The sequence below is a fragment of the Lactuca sativa genome, chromosome 3, assembly GCF_002870075.4.
Source record: "Lactuca sativa cultivar Salinas chromosome 3, Lsat_Salinas_v11, whole genome shotgun sequence".
NCBI lineage: Eukaryota > Viridiplantae > Streptophyta > Magnoliopsida > Asterales > Asteraceae > Lactuca > Lactuca sativa.
The window spans coordinates 281,583,984-281,610,366 of record NC_056625.2 but is presented as its reverse complement, the minus strand read 5'-3'; the positions used below and the strand labels follow the sequence as shown (position 1 = coordinate 281,610,366).

The window sequence follows — 26,383 nt, the reverse complement described above, 5'->3', positions numbered from 1 at the left end:
AGTCACTATGTTTACCAAAGTTACGATTTTGACACATGTCACTATATATATAACTTTGTTGTAATATCAACCAAATGATGGGTTATCATCAATCAAGCATGTTACCAAATAAATGACATGATAAAATTGTGACGTGGAAGTTATATTCCACCTTCATGTGCCATGTCGCGTTTTAGTAAATGCACCTAACTGCATGTTGTGTTTTATGTGCCATGTTGCGCTTTAGTAAATGTATAACTTTGTTGTAATATCAACCAAATGACCGGTTATCATCAATCAAGTGTGTTACCAAATAAATGACATGATAAAATTGTGACGTGGAAGCTATATTCCACCTTTATGTGCCAAGTTGCGTTTTAGTAAATGCACCTAACTACACACGTCCAACATTTTGTGCACGAAAGAAAAGTCAGACACATGGCCCAACGGGGCGAGGAAAAAACCTCTTTATAAAAGAATGGTCACCCTTTCATATTTCCTTCCACCAATTCTTCCATATATATATATATATATATATATATATATATATATATATATATATATATATATATATATATATATATATATATATATATATATATATATATATATATATATATATATATATATTATTAAAAGAGAACCCTTAATTCACCAATGAAGCAATCAAGGCCATTGATTGTATTTCAATAATATGATTTTAACCATTAGATCAAATTGATGACATCATCTTCTCAAAATAGAATTAAACGTTTAATTATAGAATCTTTAAATTTACCAATTACATTAAATTATAGAATCTTTAATTATAGAATCTATTCATATTTAATTATAGAATCTATTCATACTTTCAAAAATATATTTCACAATTCTGGCATAATTACATTTAATTATAGAATCTTTAAAATCAGTAATTATGTTATCAATTAAAACATATCATTCTATTTATATATGAGCCATCGGTTTCTCCATAAATCTGGCCAAAAACATGAATAACCGCCCCATCTTTCTCCTCTGTTTTTTCTCTTAAACCAGAATTCCGTAATCGCCTTCTTCCTCATGTCAATGGTTGTGCTTCAATTGATGCTTTGTGTATTCATAACAGAATGTAGCACCATAAGGTGGTTCCTTTTTCTCATGTATTCTTAGAATTTGCGTATTGCCTCTTCCTTGCATCTCCAATTATCACACCTCTGTTTTGGCTTCACACAAATCTCTACAAACTGAAGCAAACATCTTCTTTAAGACATCTTTTGACGATCTATGTCATCATTAACCCTAATTAATATTGTTCATAATTTAATTCAATTATTTATAGTTTTTAGCTACAAAATTTAAACTTGGCTAGTTTTTTCTTTTTAAAAAAAAACTCATTAAATAAGCATATCAATAATTATGTTATCTTTAATATATATTAAAGCAAAAATCTTATGATATCATCTGAAACAATCTGGGTCATTAATTGCATTTCAATCTTATGTTTTCCACCCTTAGATCAAATTGGTGACATCATGTTCCACAAATGAAATGTATTTAATTCCAATAAAAGCTTTCCACTTGTCAAACAAAATTAACTTAAATCCATTGAAATAGAATGTATTTAATTTTAATAAATTTCCTCCTATTTTAAATCTTGAATTTCCGATTATAAAGGTTTTAAAATAGTCAACTTTAAAAACATATTACTGAAAACCATTTCAATTAAGGCATTAAATATCAATCATTAATATAAATCTGTTTATATTAGCAAACCATTAATATAAAATCCATTTTTATTAGGAAACCATTAATACCAAAAAATCATATTCAAATTATCACATACATATACAATTCATTCTTGAATTTGTGGATCGCACTTATTTTCGATCGTTGTTTTTCTTCAAACCTTCTCCAACAACATCATTCTTATTGTTTTTCACTTCCATCATCATTATCTGCTTCAAACCTTCATCGTTGTGCACTAGAATGTCAGTACCTTCTTTCGCTTTTTTATATTTTTTTCGATTATTTTTTGTTCCCGTATCAAATATACGTATTCATATATATTTTGATATTCTTTGTCACAGCTTATATGAAATCGATTAACATCATTCAGTCTAGATTAAGTCAAACAAAACAAAAATGTATAATTTTTCATATTAAATTCTTAACCTATTAACTTGGACTCATACTCAACAACCTCTACGAACTGCAATAGTTATGTGATTTTTTTTTTACAATTTATAGCAACATACTTACCATGAAAAAAGAACTTTTAATTTAAACTACAACTTAGTTTTTTATCGGTAACAACAATATACAACACTTAATATCAACATCATTTCCTACCGGTTTCTCTAAATACTAATACATGAACCATATCAAAAGTAGGCTAAGAAGTTATAATCTAAACTAGGAATAATTTTATTTCCTTGAATATCATATTTACGGTATTATAGAAATTTTTTATTTGATTGTAGAATCAAGTTGCATAATTACAATTAACATTGTTTTTATTAAACTTTGTATGTAGGTATGAAACAACAATAAGTATATTTTTGAAGGAACAATGTTCAAAATAATTTGTATAATCTAAATACATGTTAATTTAGTTCATTTCTATACTTTCCTGTAACATTGGATTTTTTGTCATGTTACATTCAAAATATGAGTTATTAGAACAGACACCTTAGGTGTTTGACGAAATGTCTCAAAGAATCTGACACAAGTTCTCTACGCTCACCTCACAACCATGTATAAATTTTGGTTTTTTTTCTGAATTTTTAGCATCATGTGTTATTTATGTTTGCAACTTTGTAGTGTTACACGTTTTTTTTGTCTCGTCCTCAAGTTTTTCTATCTCTGATACGGCTTCATTTTTAATATTTATTGTAAACTATCGATTCAATCTATGTCACTTTGTTATGACTTTTATCAGCGTGATAAGATTCTAATAAATTGTTCATTTCTTGATCTTTTAGAAAAAGATGTTCTAACTAGATTATCATCTACGACCGTGGTATTCTATTTTGTTGATGAAGCGGTCTATGATTTGGCCATGATGGTTTTTACGGATTATGTTTGGACTGATAATTATTCATGTCATCAAAAAAATACATCCAACAAAAAGTGAAAGATAATTTTTTAAATTAATACAATCATTTAACTTTAAAGGATTTTTTCAGCTTTGATGACTTGTAACAGAGTTTTGGCTGAAATTTTCAATTTTGTCGGCATATAACAGGTTATGACTTAAATAATGATATTAGATATTTGGGCAATCAGGTTTTCTTCGGTTCTTAAATTATTTTGAAGAAAGTGCTCCAATTTGGTATTGTTGATCTTACAAAAGGCAAGTCTCATGTCTCTTTTAGCATATCAATTGAGTTTAATAGTTTATTGTTCATATTTGTTTTTTAAAAAAATGTTAAATCTTGTTTTAGTGAATGCAAGTCAGTAGGAAGTAAATGTGCAAGAAGAGAAAAATACTAAATATGAGATGATCATGCTTATTTCAAGCCAAAATAAAATTCGAAAATAACAAATGCTAAATTTAAAAGATAAACACTTGTAGTGCAGAATACATATTATACTTCCTAAATAAGTAACCAAAAACTAACCTCATACTCAAATAAATTACATTTTAACTAACATCAATAAATGAACAATTTATTAGAATCTTATCACACTGATAAAAGTCATAACAAAGTATGAATAACCATTTAAAAGATAAACACTTGCAATGAACTTTTAATTCATCTTGAATAACCATTTAATAGCTATTTGTGAAAAATATGAATACTCAGCAGTTAAGACCATAGACCTTACTCAAACGTCTGCAAATGTTTGAAGTAAGCATTCATTTTTCCATTATTTTATCATTGTCATAAAATAAAAATAAAAAATCATCATTTGTTTAAATTGTTTAATTCGTCTCATAATAACAAGTAAGTTGTGTGCCAATTATGTATTTTGACATTTTCAATGAGTTATGGGCAATATCTAAATCGAGCAAGCATAAATGTATTTATATTTCTTTGTTAGAATTTTTTTTATATTTAATATTGTATGTGTGTGTGTTGGGAGGGTGGGTGGGTGGGGGAGGGGGGAGGGGGGGTTATGTAGTTCATTTCAAATAAACATAAATAAGTTGCTATTTTTTAAAATAATCAATTATGTTTCGTAATATAACCATAAAATAACAATGTATTTTGAAAGTACATTGTCGAACATTGGATTATAACTGCGTAGACCCGTTTTTGTGCATGGTTAACTATATGTAGCTGTTTCCGGTGTCACAAGTAAAAAATGTTTTAACGTACTTTGTGGCGATACAGGTCGGTCAACTAATATAACAAAAAATGTTGTCTAAAAAGAGGTCCTTCAACGACTATATACATTTACCAACCTCAGTGTATTTTTATACACATTTCAATAATATCAATAACCTTGATTTTTTTATAATTATTCTGTTATATGTATATACGTTTATATTTTATTTATGTGTTTCCCGCGTTTAACGCGGGTCATAATCTAGTGTGTATATATATATATATATATATATATATATATATATATATATATATATATATATATATATATATATATATATATATATATATATATATATATATCCCACTCTCGAGAATTTATGGTAATATAGTGACTTTTTAGCAATTTACCTTCTAACCATATTTTTATTTTATATATCATTCTTCTAATCAACGCATAACAATAACAAGTTTATGTTTTTCAAATTAGAGTTATTTATTGACATGACCTATTTATAATTTAAATCAATAGATTTCTAAAAGAGTTTGTATCACATGGTTTATCTTATTATTATTTATTTATTTTTTTTGCTGCTTTTTTTTGAAAAAAAAAATCCTATTTTCACATATATTCATCAATAGTTTAATTTTTCATTTTTTATCAGCCTTCTTATTTATCTTAAAACTTTAAAATCTCTGTCAAGTAACTTTCCATTTTTAAGCAGCGTCGATTTTTTAAAAATTGTATTAACCAATATTAACTAGTATTAGACCTACCGATGACGTATATACATATGTAATAAGTTATAAAATAACATACACACACAAATTATATATATATATATATATATATATATATATATATATATATATATATATATATATATATATATATATATATATATATATATATATATATATATATATAGGAGGGTTCAATTGAGAAAAAAAAAGGTTGAAAATGGGGGAACTATTCTCAGTCAATCATTTAATGAGCTTAAAAAACGTACGGTGACAAACTTGTAAATAATCCAAATACATTAATGAGCGGTGGCAAATTTGTAAATAATCAAAAAACATTAAACCGTCAGAGCACTTGAGTAATTTGATATGACGTCAAATCTCGACAGAAAAACACTATTTCCCTCTTCGATACACCATAATTCGAAAACCATTTGAAGAACAATCGACAAGAAGAAACACATTTGCAGAAGCATCAAATAGCATAAACGAAGAAAAATGTCTTCCGATGAAAACATGAACGAGACCATTTCCTCACTCTTGACAATGAAAGGTAACCATCGGCGTTTTTTCTCGAGTTTTTAATGATTTCGAATCATTTCTTAAATTATCACTTGATTACTTGAAATTTCTCGTAATGTTCGAAAATTAATAGTTGATTTATAACTAAAAACATTGTTTTCACACTATTCATTCTTCAAAAAAGGTTGTTTACTTCAATTTTACTTGAAATTTATGATACTCGGTCATTCTCGTAACCCTCCTTCGTTATTACTTTATTTACTTGAAATTTTTGTAAGAATCATCCATTATTATTTGATATATAAATGATTTTACATCATCTCTTCATTTTTCATCTTTATTCAAAACTATTCTGTCAAAATACAAACGTTACTTAACATTTTGCTTATGTTTTCCTAATATTAACTACTTACCCTTACAGAAACGACATCAACAGTGAAGAATACATATAAACGAAAACCAAGAACAAATCAAAAAGGTAAATAAAATATGTTTTGTTTACTTCTGAACACAAGCAAAACTAATATTCATTTGTGAATATGTATAGCTTGCTGCCATACATTAATATGTGAGTACAACAAGAATTACTTACATATGTTCTATTCACATATGAATATAACAAAACATATTCATATGTGAATAAAAAAAATATGAATACATATGTTTTATTCAAATATTCATTCATGAATATGTATGTTATATTCACATAGAACATAACTTACTGCCATACATACATTATTAATATGTGAATACAACAAGAATTACTTACATATGTTCTATTCACATATGAATATAACAAAACATATTCATACGTGAATAAAGAAAATATGAATACATATGTTTTATTCAAATATTCATTCGTGAATATGTATGTTATATTCACATAGAACATAACTTGCTGCCATACATACATTATTCATATGTGAATACAACAAGAATTACTTACATATGTTCTATTCACATATGAATATAACAAAACATATTCATATGTGAATTAAAAAAATATGAATACATATGTTTTATTCAAATATTCATTCGTGAATATGTATGTTATATTCACATATGAATAGAACATAGCTTGCTGTCATACATAAATTATTCAAATGCGAATACAACAAGAATCACTTACATATGTTCTATTCATATATGAATATAAAAAAACAAATTCATATGTGAATAAAAAAATATGAATACATATGTTTTATTCGAATATTCATTCGTGAATATGTATGTTATATTCACATATGAATAGAACATAGCTTGCTGCCATACATACATTATTCAAATGTGAATACAACAAGAATCACTTACATATGTTCTATTCACATATGAATATAACAAAACATATTCATATGTGAATAAAAAAATATGAATACATATGTTCTATTCAAATATTCATTCGTAAATATCAAACTCATTTATCTTCTACTTACTATTGAATGAAGGTAAGAACACTAATATTTCCGATAAAGATTCACAAACAATGAGAGAAACAAGATCAATGCAGAAGAGGAAAAATGCGAAAGGTACAAAATTCCTATCATATCTATTATATTCATATATAATAAAATTGTATATATTAGTTATATTTTTGAAATAAATAAATATTAATAAATCAACGAGCATATATCATATTCACATATCAGTAACTTATTCAAATATTATATGTTTTCATTTCCTAGATAAAAAAGAAACAAAAGTACCAAAGAAAATGAAGCATCAAAGCAGGAAAAGTCCATCAAAAAGGAAAACTCCTGAAAAACAACAACTACAAGATTCAGACTCTGATTTTGAAAGTAGTCATCCATCGAAGAAGGCAAAAAAAAAGGAGTCACCAATCAAAAAAGACAAAAAAACCCAATGGTAAAAGAATTTTACTCAATGAAAAACAGATGCTCACCAGAGGCATTACTATCGATAATCCTTAGGATGAGCAAAGAACAAAAAGAATCTGTAAGATCTATGGGTTTTGGAGGTTTGTTAAAAATGAAAATCACGGATATACCACTGAAGCTGAGATTTTATGTTCTTCAAAAATTTGATCTAAGAGAATGGTGATAGATATTGAAGGAAAGGAATTGAAAGTAACAACAGAGTCTGTTCATGACATGTTAGGCATACCAATTGGTGGAACCAAACTGACACAACTGGATCAATGGCCTGAGGATGATACAAGTTATGATGAATGGAAACAACAATTTAAAAAAGATTCAATCATCCGACTGAGTGCAATCAAAAATGTTATTATTTCTACTACACAAGCTGATTTCAATTTCAAATTGAACTTCTTAGTTCTTTTTGTCAACACTTTTTGCGAGTCAACATCAATGGGAAGATGCAACCTGTTTCCATTGAGTTATATTTCAAGAAAAACAGATATTAACAACATAGACTGGTGCAACTATGTTTTGGACTGTCTTGTCAGAACAAAAAACTCATACATACCATACTCAGATAACAACTTCTTTGTTGCACCTTCAGCTTTCTTGGTGGTAAGTTATTATAATGTTATACTCAATTTTTAATAATATTGATTATTCATAATCTAATAGCAAATATTCATATATGAATAAGAAAAATATATCTGCTCACACGTAATGTTTTACATTACTTATTCATTTATGAATAAGTAAAAAATAATATTACTTGTTCATATATGAATATCAATTAGTTATCATTTATGTGCAGTTGTTCTATGCTGATAACATCCACTCGGAAGCTTTAACAGTAACACGTAAACGTTCAACAATTTGTTATTGGAGTTCAGAGAAGATTAGATATCGAGAGACATTTGAACAAGAAAAAGGTAGATTTGGAGTTGGAGAATTAAACGAAGAATTTGTTAATGAACAAAATGAAGGAGATACAGATCTCGAAGACAGTGATTCTGATAAAGATGAAGATCATTATGTTGAGGTAATTAGTTTTAACATGTTAATAATATATGATTACATTAAATTATTATATTAAATTCTAATCATATACTTCTTTTTGTTACATAGACATATGAATCAAAAATATCAAAAATGATTAATAGTTTTGAGAGAATGAAGGAAAAGCTGAATTCAAAGCTTAATGATGCGATGACAAAGTTCCCTGAAAAGGAAAGTTTTAGAATTTTCAAAGAAAAGCTGAAAAATATGACTGTTGAAGAAAAAACTGAAATCACAACACTTTTTAATTTTCCAATTAATGAAATTGGAGTTGAAGGAATCAATTTGACACCAATAATGGGTCAAAAAACAAATGATCAAACAGAAAATGAAGATAAAGAGGGAAATGATGAAGAAGACGGTGATAATGGTGCAGGTCAACCAGAAGTAGATTATTTGCTTGATTCAAATGAAGCAGATAATGAAGGAATAAAGAATGATGCAGATAAGAATAAAAAAGAATGTGAAATTAGAGTAATAGAGAAAGATGCAAAGAGGAATGAAAATCAGAATGATGAAGAAGAAAAAGATGATCATGCTGAGGAAATAAATAATCATGAAGAGACTATTCAACAAACTAAAAATCCAAATTTGTTGGATAAAGTTGTTGACAACATTGTGGACAATGTCCTTGGAATTGGAGTTTCAAGTTTAAATAGTCAAGAAGATGAAATCTGGAATCACCCTGAAATGAAAACTATTTTCGATAATATTGATATAGGTAAATTTTGTCTTAATTTTATTTTAAAAAAATATATAAAAATATCAATACACAATAACAATTTTGTTTGTTAAATTTTGACCAGGGTCACCAATGAGTACAGGTAAAACTAATACTCTTGCAGAAAAGGAAAAATCAGAACGTGTACATGAACAAGGAACAAAAGTTGAAAAAACAAAGGGAGATGATACAGGTAAATGAATGATTTAAAATATATTACAATATTTATATTGATTTTTTTAATAACATTGTTTATTCATAAATGAATAATATACTATATAAATGAATAAAAAATAAAAAATATTCATATATGATGTATATGTTTCAGGCAAGGAAAACTATGAAGATAGAAATGAAGGAGGAACGGAAGCTAAGAACACGAAAGATGGATGTGAAGAAAAACAAACAGAAATTGAAAAAGGAAATACAGAAGATAGAGGTAAATAGTTGATTCACTAATAAATGAATATAGTAAGTTTTATTATTCATAAATGAATAACACAATATATGAATAAATAAAAAATATAGTATTACTTATTCATAAATAATGATATGTATTACTTATTCATAAATGAATACATTACTTATTCACATATGAATTACTTAATCACATTTCTTTATCTTTCCGGAAAGAAAAAGTCAGAAAATCAAAACAAGAAAGGAGAAAAAGCTGACAAGACAAAAGGAAACAAAGGAGGTAACAATTTGGATAAACATTTCAAAATATAAACTCAAATATTATAATTAACTTACAACTATTTATATGATAAATCTCCTGGCATGCAGATACTCATCCAAGCTTTAATCTAGGTCTCAGTCCAGATTCAGATCAAACTTCAAGTAAAAAATCTAATGAATCTTCACCAAAAAAAAGCACTTACAAGAAACAAATCAAAGACGACCATCAGAAGGTTGTTATCAGATTAGCAAAGAAAAATGTTCTTAATCTAAATCCAATCTCTGTATCAATTCCTACTGAAGTAGGACCATCAAAGCATGATCTGGATCAACCAAGAGAGAAGAAGCTTGCTGATGCTTTCAAATCACCTTTCAAATGCAGAATAACAGAGACAAAACCCAAACTGACACATTAGGAGAGTATTGTCTGTGAATGGTTGTTCAACTTACAAGGCAATACATCGTAAGTAACTTTATTTTATATATATTCATATATGATTATTATATAGATAATAATCTATGACATTTTGATTATATATTTGCAGAGATGTGGTTGTCCAAACAAAATATGGTCAGATAGCAGAAAGAGCAGTTATGGAAAGTCTATATGCAAACATAGAGATTTTTGGAGAAGTTTTAGACACTTGGTCTGATTTACTTAACCACCAAGAACTAGAAAGGGATTTTGGAAATTTACCATACAGACTCTTCTTGAAAGTTGGAGTTTCTGTAAGTTTATGTTCTAACCTTAATTCCTTCCTTATTCATAAATGAATACACCAATATGATGTATTCATTTATGAATATTATATTTTTCTACAACTTAAATTCACATATGATTATACAAATATGATGTATTCTTTAATATAATTATATATATTCAGTCGAAATTCACATATGATTATATTGGTTACAGACTGCTTATCTAACTTCAACATTGTCTGATGAAAGAAAGTATGAAAAATTCAAGGAGAACTTTCATGACAGTACCAATGGGTACAAAAAAATCTTGAACATAAAATATATTGACATGGTGTGTTAATTAAAGTTGTTTTTTTTATATATATTTTATCAACAAAATACTTACCATTATATACATAAAAACAGGTATTCTTTCCAGTTGTTAAAAGTGCTCATATTTTTGTGATTGTCTTCAACTTAAAGAAACCGTCAATTGAAATTCTAGACAATAGTGCAGTTGAGGGGGATTATGAAGGGAAATACGGAGTAATAATGAAACCTTTGGTATGTACCCAGTTCACAACAACATAAAAGAACCAATTTACTAAATATCTAACTTTTATTTTATTTAATGATCAGAAAAATTTGTTTGTGAGATACTTTAAAGAAATAAACCATCCAAGAGCAAATGCAATCTCAAAAGAAAGTATCAAACCCCAATGACTTGAAATGTCATGGAGAACAGTTAAAAACCAAGTTGATTGTGGGGTCTTTGCAATGAGACATATGGAGACCTATATGGGACAACCACTCTCAAAGTGGAAACCAGGTCTTCATAAAGAAAGTGCAGTTCAGCAAACTACTTTAGAGAAGCTCAGGCAAAGATATGCACACATAATGCTAACTTCTGAAATTAACATGTTCAAGGCTAAGGTGTTGGATCTTGCTGAAAAATATCAAAAAGTTGAATTCAAAGTGCGTACTGATCATGCATACACGGCTATGCAAACAATTCAAAAAAAGGTTAAAAGAATATTAATGATTGCTTGTGAAGATGAAAGAATGTTGAAGTGTGATGCTATAGAACAATTTGTGTTGAAGATGAATGGATTTGAAGTACATGTAAGATGATTCTGCGAAACAAGTTTTAAATGGTTTGTTAAATATTGTTGAACATCGTTTTAATATTTTGTGAAATGCTTATGAACATCTTTTATTATCTTGTGTTGAATGATTATGTAATAGAAACAACTTCGCTTATTTCTGTCAGTTTTTTATATTTAAATATTTTCAAAGTTTATTTATGTTTATTCATAAATGAATACGAATATGATATCTTCATTTATGATTAAATTAGGAGTAATATGTCAGTATAGCAAAGTTCATATATGAATATAACAAATTTCATATATGAATATAACTAACTTATTAGTAGAAACAAGTTTGCTTATTTAAGTCATTTTTTTTTATATTCAAATATTTTCAAAATTTATTTTTATTTATTCATAAATGAAAACGAATATGATATATTCATTTATGAATAAGCTCAAAGTAATATGTTAGTATAACAAAGTTCAGATATTAACATAAAAAAGTTCATATATGAATATTACTTATTTATTAGTATAACAAATTTCACATATTTATATTCATTTATAAATAATTCACAATATCAATATAACTTATTTTATAGTAATTTAAAAAACAAATATCAACATATCAATTTACCATATCAATATAAATGTGTATTATTCATACATGAATATTATTGTTTATTGTTTTTATCTGCATATATTCATAAATGAATAAAAAAAATCCCTAACTGTCTTTTGTTGATTTAGCAGCTCCAACTCTTTCTGAACAAGTACGTAAATTGTGTGGAACTCGCTTTCCACATCCTGAACACATTCTATGTTCTTTTTTAGAATTTTCATATGCTACTTCACCTGCACTTGGAATTCTTTTCTTGATTCCAGAACCTTTATTGCTTTGAACTTCAGGAACATGAATATTAATCTCTTCTGGAATAGGAATAGTAACACCCAAAAGCTTGCATACGACTTCACTATCTGTCTTGCTTTTCAATCCAGGAGAAATATAATCACTCTCAAATTCCTTCAACAACATTTGTTGTTTCTCAGCAAACAAAGCCAATCTCTTTTTGTCATCTCTTACAATATCCAAACATGATTCAAAACTATAATATGAATCATTGACTAGCCTTACATTCTCACAATCACCTGAATCGGATTGAACAGAACTAAAACGATAATTTCTTGATATCACATCCTTTCTCCATCTCTTCAAAATGTACCTTTTAGGAATTTCTTTAACACCACATCTCATCATTATTGTAAAAGCATGTTTGCATAAAACACCCATACACTTAAAATGTTCACAACTGCAATTTATTTCTTTCTCTTCAGCTTTTATTTCAACCTGATACAAAAACAAAATTTACACATTTACATTCATATAAGAATACTCATATCAACACTCATATATATTCATATATTCATATAATATTCATATATGTATATTATCATATTCATATATGTGACAACCCTATTTTTCCCAAAAGCATTGTAAACACTCGAAAGCTAAAAACAACGAAATTAACCTCAAAAATAAAGTGTTCAAGTATCTAAGTTGGGATGCATCAAATATTAGATATCATGCCAAGGTTTCCAAAAACATAAAGAACGCTCAAAACCGGGTTATATTGAAGAAATTATAACCACTCGTATATTTACGACCCGCCGTTAAAACATTATTGGACGTAAAAAGTAAAATCTCAATAAAATGCATTTTAGCCTTAAGTATCTAAACAAAAGTCGTAGATCTCGTTGAAAGGTGAGCGTGCATAAAAAGATCGCCCAAATTGGACCTCGTATGAAGAAGTTACAAATTTTCAAAGTTTCGTAACGGTAGTAGAGGGCTAAAAACTCGAATTGAAGATCGAGTGTTAATTAGCTAACGCAACCTAAATGATAGCTGAAGATCTCCACAATAGTAATAAAACGATAAAAAGACAAACGAAAACCGACGTCGAATAAAGAACCTACGAATTTTTAACGGACTATAGGAGGCCCGTCCTATTATAATTATGTCGTTAAAAATAAAGTCAAAACTAGCTGACGGAGTCTAAATGAAAGTTGTAGATCATATTTTCAGCTACGCGTGCATATAAAGAACGTCGAAAATGGAGCTCGTACGCGAAAGTTATGGATTTTACAAGTTCGGGGTCCAAAATTCGAGGCTGTCAGGCCCCACGACGTGGCACGGCTTGGCCGCGACCCGGCAAGCGACTGAGGGCGTCCAATCAACGGAAGGGGATAGGGCTTGCTCCCCACGATGTGGCCAACCCTAGCCACGACGTGGCGCTCAAAAATACCACCTATAAATAGATGGCATCAGCTGCGAGTTTAGGAACACCTTCACCATTTCTCAGTCCTTCACCCACACCTCTAAGCTCCAGAGACCATTCCCTCACCTCGGTTTCCGCACTCGAGCCCCCGACGAAAGATTTACGCTGCAGAGATCCCCGAAGAGCCCGACGACGCAACCATCCGCGGTCGAAGTTCTGCTCAACCCTAGCCTCTCTCTTCAAACTTAACGAGTGAGTTCATACCCCTACTTTTCAATTCTTTTCACGTTTTAGGGGGGGGGGAATACAAGTACATTACAAGTCAAAGTATCATTTTATAAACATAAATCATAACATCGTTCTTATAGGGTTTTGATACCAAATATCTTCATGCTTAAAGGGCTATTATATCACCAAGTTGTTCTTACTACATGGAAACATACTTTTTGAGAAACTATATTGAGTATAATTATCAAGTTATTTTACATATACATCTTGACAAATGAAATGCTTTCAAAAGAAGTAAAGTCTTTATTATCGTAAATCTGTTTATACCAAGTAATGTGAGACAGCTTCACGTACGTTCGAGTATGCATTATTAAGTCCTGTATTATATACCATAATCCCTTGTAGGGGGAGCGTGATACTTGTGTATAGATCTATACGGGATTGACAATCCCACACCTAAGCTGTTAGCTACAGCTAGGCCGGCAGGCCTGGGGTGACAAATGTCATAACAGTTCCAACGCCTGAAGAACGTTGTTACAGGCCATCAGTGTCAATAGCATGGTTATAAAACTCACATAAAAGTATGAAAAACAAGTTTGATTTACGAGATTCATATATGCATTTCAGTTTTCCATTTTATCGTTAACACAAATTTTATCACTGTTATTCAAGTATGGAAAACACAAACACACTCCAACACAGGAAACTTTTCAAATCATTTATAGAAAATATTGGATTTTCTGAAAACCTCTTTCATCGATTTACTATCAAAAAGGACATGCTTTTCAATGTAAAACACTTATGAACTCACCAACTTAATTGTTGACACTTTTTCGAAACCACTTGTATTTCTCAGGGAATCAGTAATACAAGTAACCACCAGCTTTTGGAGAAGGGAACACTAAGGATGTTTTATTATTGAACATTTATCATCTCATTGTAATATTCTTTTGCTAATATGTATAACGTAACAACATACGTTTTCATTATATATGTGATGGTTGTGTTACTTTCTTTACAATATTCAATGGTTGTGATACTACGTGAAGTCATCCACCCCCGAATGTTTCCGCCATTCTGGTTTGGGGGTGTGACAGATTGGTATCAGAGCATTGTTTATAGTGAACTAAGTATATCGAACCACATACGATATACAAACTATAAATGCAAAGGGGACCAAAAACCTTCTGATGAAACATTTTCATGAACAAAATACTTTCTTTTAAAGATATACATTTTTACAAGCATGCATTAATCTCGTATCATAACAAGTTTTACTAAAAAGTATTAAGGCAAGTTACAACGCTACGATTGGGCCTCGGGGTATGTAATCATGTCGAGAATAAATATAGCTTGATCAACTATATTTATCCTGGATTTGACCAACGTACATGGAGGAATGGTCGTAGTAGACAACAAGCCGAAAACTTACCCAAATACAAAATTATTTTAGTTTCGCCAAGTTGAAATAGTATAGAAGTATTATTAAAAATAGTTGTAAAAAAAATTATAGTTAAAAATAATAAGTCGCTAGATGGAAATTTCTTTTCTTATAACGTTCCCATACACCTATCCTAGTACAGACAAATGGCCGGATTCCATTTACCAGGAGATCCCTACTACCCAAACCAAGGCAACGGCGGTTGGATAGAAGAAGACCCGGAGGAAGACCCGGAGGAAATCGAAGAAGAGGTCGAGGAAGAACCCGAAGGGGTTATCGAGGAAGAATTCGAAGTCGAAGTCGGAGAGGAATTCGAAGTCGATGAAGAGATCGAGGAGATTTCTAGCGGAACAGACTCCGAGCCAGAAGTGTACGACCCTCCCATCCCTCATCCTCCCGTAATCAGACCATATCAACCGGGACCCATCCCCATCTGGGGAAGCCACGTCTATTACTGGAGCCGCCAGCAAGGTGTACGCCCTCCATTCGGCATGTGTCGGGATTTTTACAACGTCAGTGGGGGAGGCTCAGCTGATCGAGCACTTCCTGTCGTCGTGAATGCTATAGCTAACCAGAACTACCAGGCGGACCAACAAGCAGCCAGAGTTCGCGAGATCAATGCTGCTACCCAAGGTAACGCCGCTGACATCCGCCGTTTGGAAGGACTACATGAGAATACCCAAATCTACACGGAAACACTTCAGAACCAAATGATAGTGGCTCTGGCTGAAATAAGAGGGATGAAGGAACAACAAGCAGATCTCGAGAGGCGACTACTGGGAGTCAAACGGTCGGATGCCGAATCTAGCTCCAAACGCCGCAAGTAGAGCTTGTTCGATGCCCAACAATTTTGTTATAGATTAGGATTTCGGATAAAAGTTTTTCCCTTATTTCCCTTTTGTATCTGCAATCGGAGACCTCTAGGAGGGTCAAATTTTCCCGAACAAGATATGTAATGTAACACACCTCAGGTGTGACCTATATATATGAATATGAAGTATTTCTTATATACCTCTCAAAATTTTGAGTTTTAAATTTCTATGCCTACCTTGAAACCATAAACTAACGTCAAAACAAATTACAAGATACAACTAACACACGATTGTCAAAACATTAGAAACTTATAGTATTCATTCTTATTTTTCTCTACCAGAACATGCCTCCTCGTAGATCAACACGCAGAAACTCAACTTCAACACCACCTCCACCACCTCCTCAAATTATGGACACCGTTATGTTCCAAACTGTTGTAACCGCTGCTGTAACTGCAGCAATGGCACAAATAAGCAACAACGGATCGGGAGGAGGAACAAACAGTTTTACAAATGGCCAAGGTCAAAGTCGTTCAGGGTTATGCACTTACAAAGACTTCACCAACGGAAAACCTATTCCCTTTTACGGGACTGGGGGAGTATTGGCTCTATGTCAATGGATAGAGAAAACAGAAGTTGTATTCGAAATCTGTGCATGTCCTGAAGAAAGCAAAGTAAAGTTCGCGCTTTTACTTTCTCTGAACGCGCTCTGACATGGTGGAACGGCCACGTCCAGACACTAACCCTGGTGGTGGCAAACTCCATGGGTTGGGAAAACCTGAAAAGAATGCTCCTTCGAGAATACTGCCCAAGAGGCGAGATTCAGAAGCTTGAACAGGAACTGTAGAACCTTTTGATGGTAGGTTCGAACATAGCAGGTTACACCAACAGGTTCAGTGACTTAATAACACTTTTCCCAGTAATGTTAACCCTGGAGAGCCAAAAGGTCGAGAGATACATCTGGGGACTATCACCCCAACTTCGAGGAAGTGTGCTAGCTTCCAGACCCTTGACTTTCGCCAGCGCCAAGGAACTAGCGCAATGTCTTATTGATCATGGTGTTTGTCAAGGAGTCGCAGCGATTATGGCTGAACCAACCAAAGGGAACGACAACAATGAAATCAATGCCAACAACAGCAACAAAAGGAAATTTTGGGACAAAAGGAAGGGGCAGACTTCGCAAGAACCTTCAAAGAAACAAATGGTTGCGGTTCATGCTGCTACTACCCCCACCACGACTCCTGCTACCTCTGCACCAACAAAACCATATGCAGGGAATCTGCCCAAGTGCAGCAAGTGCAACTACCATCACTATGGTATTTGTCGTGAGATGCACTGCAAGAATTGTGACAGGAAAGGGCATACAACCCGTTTCTGTAAAGCACCGACACGACCAATCACTCAAGTTTCTGGCACTGGGGTAAGTCGGGCGTGTTATGGGTGCAGAGAGACTGGACACTTCAGGAGGGATTGTACCAAGGAAAGGAATATTGGCGGTGTGGGGAGAGTGCTGGCAGTAGGACAGAGAGAAGCAATAGCGGACCCCACAGTGGTTACGGGTACGTTTCTACTCAACAACACTTATGCATGCATACTTTTTGACTGCGGTGTGGAGAGGAGTTTTGTGAGTCATAAATTCAAACATCTACTTAATCAAAAACCCCAACCACTCAATAAGATATTCACTGTAGAAATGGCAAACGGTAAAACAGAACACACAAATGATTTATACGTAGGGTGCACACTAAATTTAAACGAACATTTGTTTCGAGTCGATCTTATGCCCATTTCCATAAGAAGTTTCGATGTCATCATCGGTATGGACTGGTTGAGCCTTCACCATGCCGATATACTTTGTCACGAAAGAGTTGTTCGCCTAAATCTGCCAAACGGCGAAACTCTTGTCATTTATGGTGACAAACCTAGTTCAAGTTTACAAATCATTTCCTGTATTAAAGCACAAAAGTATCTTCGTAAGGAATATCATGCCTTTCTAGCCCACGTAGTAGACAAGAAACAAGAATCGAAAAACATTAAAGACATTTTGGAAGTCTGCAACTTCCCGGATATTTTCCCAGAAGATCTTCCAGGAATCCCACCGGAACGTCAAATCGAATTCAGAATCGACTTAATCCCCGGAGCTACCCCTGTAGCAAAGTCACCTTACCGTTTAGCCCCAGCCGAGATGCAGGAACTATCCAGTCAATTAAACGAGCTGCTGAGCAAGGGATTCATCAGACCGAGCTTCTCACCATGGGGAGCGCCAGTCCTATTCGTGAAAAAGAAGGACAGATCCTTTCGCATGTGCATCGATTATCGGGAACTGAACAAACTCACGATCAAGAACCGATATCCCTTACCGCGCATAGACGATCTATTCGACCAACTTCAGGGAGCAAGTTACTTCTCAAAGATCGATCTAAGATCTGTTATCACCAACTGCGAGTACTGGAGGGAGACATCCCCAAAACGTCTTTCCGAACACGTTATGGTCACTACGAATTTGTAGTAATGCCCTTCGGATTGACGAATGCTCCAGCAGTGTTCATGGACTTGATGAACCGAGTATGTCGTCCCTTCCTGGATAAATTCGTGATCGTCTTCATAGATGATATACTCATCTATTCAAGAAGCCAGGAAGAGCACAGCAAACATCTCCGCCAAGTACTGGAAACATTAAGGGCAGAGAAACTTTACGCAAAATTTTCGAAATGCGAATTTTGGATTCGGAAAGTGGATTTCCTAGGACATGTTGTAAGCAAAGAAGGAATACACGTGGACCCTTCCAAGATAAAGGCAATAGATAATTGGACTACTCCAAGAACCCCTACAGAAATCCGGCAATTTTTGGGACTCGCTGGGTATTACCGAAGATTCATACCGAACTTTTCAAAGATTGCCAAGCCACTTACCACCCTAACCCAGAAGAATGTGACCTTCGACTGGGGAGAAAAACAAGACAGCGCATTTCAGACACTAAAGCAAGCCTTATGTAGTGCGCCCATCCTAACCTTGCCAGAGGGAACGGAGGACTTCGTGGTCTATTGTGATGCATCAAACCAAGGACTTGGGTGTGTCTTAATGCAAAGAGGGAAGGTCATCGCCTACGCCTCAAGACAACTAAAGACGCACGAAGTGAACTACACAACGCATGATCTTGAGCTAGGAGCAGTCGTCTTCGCTCTGAAGATATGGAGACACTATCTCTACGGCACAAAATGTACCATCTTCACTGATCATAAAAGCCTCCAACATATCCTCAATCAGAAGGAACTCAACATGAGACAGAGACGATGGGTAGAACTACTAAGTGATTACGAGTGCGAAATTCGATATCACCCTGGAAAGGCTAATGTAGTGGCTGATGCACTCAGTCGGAAGGAGTACTCAGGTCGCCGAGTAAAATCCCTAACTATGACGATCCATTCACATCTGTCCACGCAAATCAAGGAAGCCCAAATAGAAGCCTTGAAATCCGAAAACGTGACAGGAGAAGCCCTAAGGGGAATGGATAAGAACCTTGAGACCAAGGACAACGGAGTTCGTTATTTCATGGATCGAATTTGGATACCGAAGTTTGGTGGATTCAGAGAAATCGTTATGGACGAAGCCCATAAAACACGATACTCCATACATCCCGGCTCCGATAAGATGTATCTCGATCTCAAGAAGTTGTACTGGTGGCAAAACATGAAAGCCGAAATTGCTACCTACGTGAGCAAATGCCTGACATGTGCCAAAGTCAAGGTGGAATATCAGAAGCCCTCGGGTTTATTAGAACAACCAGAAATACCCGAATGGAAGTGGGAGCGGATAACCATGGATTTCATAACAAAATTACCCAAAACAGCAAGCGGACTCGACACCATTTGGGTAATTGTCGACAGGTTAACTAAGTCAGCACATTTCCTGCCGATCAAAGAGACGGATAAATTGGAGAAGTTAAAAAGGACATACCTCAGAGAAATTGTACGACTGCATGGTGTGCCCATATCCATTATCTCGGACCGAGATAGTAGATTCACCTCAAGGTTCTGGCAGTCGCTACAAAAAGCTTTGGGGACAAGACTATACATGAGTACCGCTTATCACCCACAAACCGACGGCCAGAGCGAGAGAACTATACAAACCCTAGAAGACATGCTGAGAGCTTGCGTAATCGATTTTGGCAAAGCATGGGACACACATCTACCCTTGGTCGACTTCTCGTACAACAATAGCTACCACACCAGTATCAAAGTTGCCCCGTTCGAAGCCCTCTATGGCCGCAAATGCAGGTCACCCTTGTGCTGGGCCGAAGTGGGGGACACACAGCTAGCAAAAGGGCAAGCAACTGACAACACGTTCACTGGACCAGAAATCATAAGGGAGACTACGGAGAAGATTGTTCAAATCCGAGAACGTCTAAAAGCATCAAGGGATAGACAAAAGAGTTACGCAGATAAGAGACGAAAACCCTTAGAATTCCAAGTTGGAGACCATGTCCTACTCAAAGTCTCACCTTGGAAAGGTTTAATACACTTCGGAAAACGTGGAAAACTGAACCCTAGATACATCGGACCATTCGAGATCCTTGCCAGGATCGGTCCAGTGGCCTACAAACTTAGACTACCTCTAGAACTCCACAACGTACACCCTACCTTTCACGTATCGAATCTGAAGAAGTGCTTATCCGACGAGACCCTTGTCGTCCCTCTAGACGAAATTGCAATAAATGAAAACCTTCAATTTGTGGAGGAACCAGTAGAGATCATGGATCGAGAAATCAAAAGGACTAAACAAAGCCGCATACCCATTGTAAAGGTCCGCTGGAACGCCAAGCGAGGACCTGAATATACCTGGGAACACGAGGATCAGATGAAACAAAAGCACCCGCATCTTTTTCCTAAAACTGTAAACACTATCTTAGATTAAATTTCGGGACGAAATTCCCTTAACAGGGGGATGATGTGACAACCCTATTTTTCCAAAAAGCATTGTTAACACTCGAAAGCTAAAAACAACGAAATTAACCTCGAAAATAAAGTGTTCAAGTATCTAAGTTGGGATGCATCAAATATTAGATATCATGCCAAGGTTTCCAAAAACATAAAGAACGCTCAAAACCGGGTTATATTGAAGAAATTATAACCACTCGTATATTTACGACCCGCCGTTAAAACATTATTGGACGTAAAAAGTAAAATCTCAATAAAATGCATTTTAGCCTTAAGTATCTAAACAAAAGTCGTAGATCTCGTTGAAAGGTGAACGTGCATAAAAAGATCGCCCAAATTGGACCTCGTATGAAGAAGTTACAAATTTTCAAAGTTTCGTAACGGTAGTAGAGGGCTAAAAACTCGAATTGAAGATCGAGTGTTAATTAGCTAACGCAACCTAAATGAGAGTTGAAGATCTCCATAATAGTAATAAAACGATAAAAAGACAAACGAAAACCGACGTCGAATAAAGAACCTACAAATTTTTAACGGACTATAGGAGGCCCGTCCTATTATAATTATGTCGTTAAAAATAAAGTCAAAACTAGCCGACGGAGTCTAAATGAAAATTGTAGATCATATTTTCAGTTACGCGTGCATATAAAGAACGTCGAAAACGGAGCTCGTACGCAAAAGTTATGGATTTTACAAGTTCGGGGTCCAAAATCCAAGGCTGTCAGGCCCCACGACGTGGCACAGCTTGGCCGCGACCCGGCAAGCGACTGAGGGCGTCCAATCAACGGAAGGGGATAGGGATTGCACCCCACGACGTGGCCAAACCTAGCCACAACGTGGCGCTCAAAAATACCACCTATAAATAGATGGCATCAGTTGCGAGTTTAGGAACACCTTCACCATTTCTCATTCCTTCACCCACACCTCTAAGCTCCAGAGACCATTCCCTCACCTCGGTTTCCGCACTCGAGCCCCCGAAGAAAGATTTACGCTGCAGAGATCCCCGAAGAGCCCGACGACGCAACCATCCGCGGTCGAAGTTCTGCTCAACCCTTGCCTCTCTCTTCAAACTTAACGAGTGAGTTCATACCCCTACTTTTCAATTCTTTTCACGTTTTAGGGGGGGGGGAATACAAGTACATTACAAGTCAAAGTATCGTTTTATAAACATAAATCATAACATCGTTCTTATAGGGTTTTGATACCAAATATCTTCATGCTTAAAGGGCTATTATATCACCAAGTTGTTCTTACTACATGGAAACATACTTTTTGAGAAACTATATTGAGTATAATTATCAAGTTATTTTACATATACATCTTGACAAATGAAATGCTTTCAAAAGAAGTAAAGTCTTTATTATCGTAAATCTGTTTATACCAAGTAATGTGAGACAGCTTCACGTACGTTCGAGTATGCATTATTAAGTCCTGTATCATATACCATAATCCCTTGTAGGGGGAGCGTGATACTTGTGTATAGATCTATACGGGATTGACAATCCCACACCTAAGCTGTTAGCTACAGCTAGGCCGGCAGGCCTGGGGTGACAAATGTCATAACAGTTCCAACGCCTGAAGAACGTTGTTACAGGCCATCAGTGTCAATAACATGGTTATAAAACTCACATAAAAGTATGAAAAACAAGTTTGATTTACGAGATTCATATATGCATTTCAGTTTTCCATTTTATCGTTAACACAAATTTTATCACTGTTATTCAAGTATGGAAAACACAAACACACTCCAACACATGAAACTTTTCAAATCATTTATAGAAAATATTGGATTTTTTGAAAACCTCTTTCATCGATTTACTATCAAAAAGGACATGCTTTTCAATGTAAAACACTTATGAACTCACCATCTTAATTGTTGACACTTTTTCGAAACCACTTGTATTTCTCAAGGAATCAGTAATACAGGTAACCACCAACTTTTGGAGAAGGGAACACTAAGGATGTTTTATTATTGAACATTTATCATCTCATTGTAATATTCTTTTGCTAATATGTATAACGCAACAACATACGTTTTCATTATATATGTGATGGTTGTGTTACTTTCTTTACAATATTCAATGGTTGTGATACTACGTGAAGTCATCCACCCCCGAATGTTTCCGCCATTCTGGATTGGGGGTGTGACAATATATGAATATTATTACATTTTTCATAAAAAAAACAAGTAAAATTACCTTAAATTCATTTTTAAAATCACTTTTACTGTTGTTGTGCTGCACAATGTAAACTTCCCAACCATCTTCAATACCAACATATGAGTACGTAAAGAAAAAACATGCTTTATATATTTCTTTTTGCACCTCAAAAAATAATGTACTTGTATAAACCTTTGATGCTTGCATTTTATACGATGCTTTCTTTGATGCCCTATCAAGCTCTCGTTGAGTATTCCTTTGCTTTTGAATGGCAGTGTCGTAATTCATCATGAAATTCAAAAGTAAGTTCCCACTTTCTGAATATGTATTAAAGAATGAATTCATACTCTCTGACCTCGATGTAGTCTTCATCAAACCACACATTGGAATATCACTAAAATATCCAGGTATCCATGAATCACGTATTGTAAACATGTCTTTAAACCATCTTGTGTCTTCAAGATTGAATTCCTTCATAAGCAAACCCCACTTCACCTCAAAAACATCAGGTTTGATATTAATGTCCCAAACAAACTTCGAAAACCTTTTTCTAAAGTCTGTGTTTGTAAATAAATCATCTGATATCTGTATTAAAACAAAAATATTCATAAATGAATTAATAATAATAAGTAAAATAACAATCAATATTCATCAATGAATATACTAATAAGTAATATATTTGAAATATATTAAAATAATACCTTTTTTTTTCAACTTTTTCATTATATGCCACATACATAATCGGTGCCTTGAATTACGAAACACATTCTCAACAGCTTGTTTTATTGCAGCATCTTGATCGGTTAAAACAAGTGTTGGTTCTTTACCATGAGTTTTAAGAAATGCTTTAAGCAACCAAGAGTAAGACTCAATGCTTTCATTACTTAGCAACCCAGATCCAACAGTAACCGATTTTTTATGATGGTCAATAGCAGTAAACGGAACAAAAACCATTCGATACCTAACACACAAAAAAAAATGTTCATTAGAGTCAATTTTTGATGTATTAATAAGTGAATATAAAAATATTCATATATGAATAAGCTATAAACAAAAGTAGATAAAATAACTTACTTGTTTGTTCGGAAAGTCGCATCAAACAAGATAACATCACCAAATTCAGCATAATATGCCTTCTCCATTTCATCAGCCCAAAACATCATCTTGACAATTAAACTCAAATGAGTAATTTGGATAGTGAGCTCGATGGTCATTCATTGTGTTTACTATCATTTGGGCATCTATATAACCAATAACCCTGTTGATATCTCTCCTTAAATTTTTATAGTCAACTACTTTGGGCTTTACAAACTCATACCCACCTCTCAGACTTGCCCTCAACTTATGAGCCATAGTTGGACCTATTTTTGATGTGGAAGCACGCACAATAAACTCTTTTTCTGAATATGACATTTGTCTCACCTTTTTTGTGACAATCCGAAATTTCCATTCTGTACAAACTATATCACTTCTATAGAAGTTATAGCAGTCACAGTTAATTTTCAGACTTTTTCGTGTAAGTTTGAGTAATTCAGGGTTTACACTTCAGGAGATATCAGGAGAGTGGATGCACTAGGGTTTAGTGCAACTCTATTATTCCATCACTCTATTATATTAGAGGTCATTTCAGGAATAAAAATATTTTTTGCCAAAAATATCTCAGGACTATAAATAGAATTCTGAACCAAATTCATTCATTATTCGCATTTCCAACTAGAGAAAAGCCATTTTCTCTCTCATGGATCTTCGGGTATTTATACCAAAACGTGAGTAACTCTTTCTAGTAGTGTTAGAAAGCTTTAAATGTGTTCATAACATAGATTACATAGCTAAATCATTAGATTTAGGAGTTTACTCCCCAAGGTGTTCTTGGGCGGTAAACTCCTGAAATGAAGTCTAGATTGTCCCACGTGATATACTGTTGCCTTGGAATTGTAGAGGAGTGTATTAGGGACATGAAAACAAGCTAGAAACACCCAAGTTTTAGAGTTTACGGCCCAAGAGTAACTTAGGTCGTGAACTCCAATTTCAAACTCAAAATGGTGCTTTTAAGGCACCTAAGGCCTTATACTTTTACCTAGACTTGTTCCCAATGAATCAAGGGCCTTAAACACATAAGAATCACATTTCAAAGTGATTTTACGTCCATGACATGGTTCATGGGTTGTAAACTCATTAAAGGGGCACCAAAGTGTGTCAATGGTCTTCATATGCTTGGAATAAAAGTCTAGAACCAATACCACTAGTGCATGAGGCTTGAAAACAACAAAAACAACATTCCAAGGGAGTTTACAACCATAAACTCCAAGGGAAATGGCCTTGGGGCCGTAAACTCCTCTAAGGAGTGTTTCTAGGCCTTAAACCCTTCCAAGAATTTAACCACCAAGTTGGAATAATTCTAGGAATCATTTGGAACTTCAAAACACACAATAAACCCATGGTTGGGAGTTTACGGCCGTAAAATCAAGAGTTTACAACCGTAAACTCCATGTGTGATGGTATATGGGGAGTAAACTCATATATGGGGTCCTTTGGGACCCTAAACACAAGTGCCTTGTCCCACAAAAGCTTAGATGCAATCCTTATGGCTTAAAACACTTATATAAAGTGTTTATGATGTATAGGATGTCTTAACATTATCAATTAGTAATTTGAGATTAATTGAGTGCATATATGTATGATTATATGTTCATTAGGATCGTAGTGTGTGTACAAGTCCTCGCTTGACATCTAGCAATCCTATACCGTTCAGTTCATCCCAATCACCAACTACATGTGAGTTCATACCCCTAATCAATGTTTTAAATGATTTTAAATGCTTCAATGGGGGGGGGGGGAATACAAGTAGAAACAAACATGTTATTAAATTATTGATATGTATTTTATAACTGTGTTTGGCATTTAACAGATTTCACATAATACAAAATGTGATGCATG

At 33.6% G+C, this 26,383-nt stretch overlaps 1 protein-coding gene across 1 annotated transcript; it reads right to left on the bottom strand.

Annotated features, from left to right (window-relative positions):
• Positions 1–12,323: 12,323 nt before the first annotated feature.
• Positions 12,324–24,588, bottom strand: LOC111886506 (protein FAR1-RELATED SEQUENCE 6-like). Its single transcript, XM_052769966.1, has 4 exons — positions 24,521–24,588; positions 24,212–24,407; positions 23,639–24,031; positions 12,324–12,944 (listed from the first exon to the last, which is right to left on the bottom strand). The coding sequence occupies exons 1-4, from the start codon at positions 24,586–24,588 to the stop codon at positions 12,324–12,326; spliced, it is 1,278 nt and encodes a 425-aa protein (XP_052625926.1).
• Positions 24,589–26,383: the final 1,795 nt, after the last annotated feature.

Coding starts and splice junctions, on each gene's coding strand:
- LOC111886506 (XM_052769966.1), bottom strand. CDS start 24,588: ATGGAGAAGGCATATTATGCTGAATTTGGTGATGTTATCTTGTTTGAT. Junction 24,408..24,520: donor GCGACTTTCCGAACAAACAA/GTAAGTTATTTT, acceptor TTTGTGTGTTAG/GTATCGAATGGTTTTTGTTC. Junction 24,032..24,211: donor TAAAACAAGCTGTTGAGAAT/GTGTTTCGTAAT, acceptor GTTTTAATACAG/ATATCAGATGATTTATTTAC.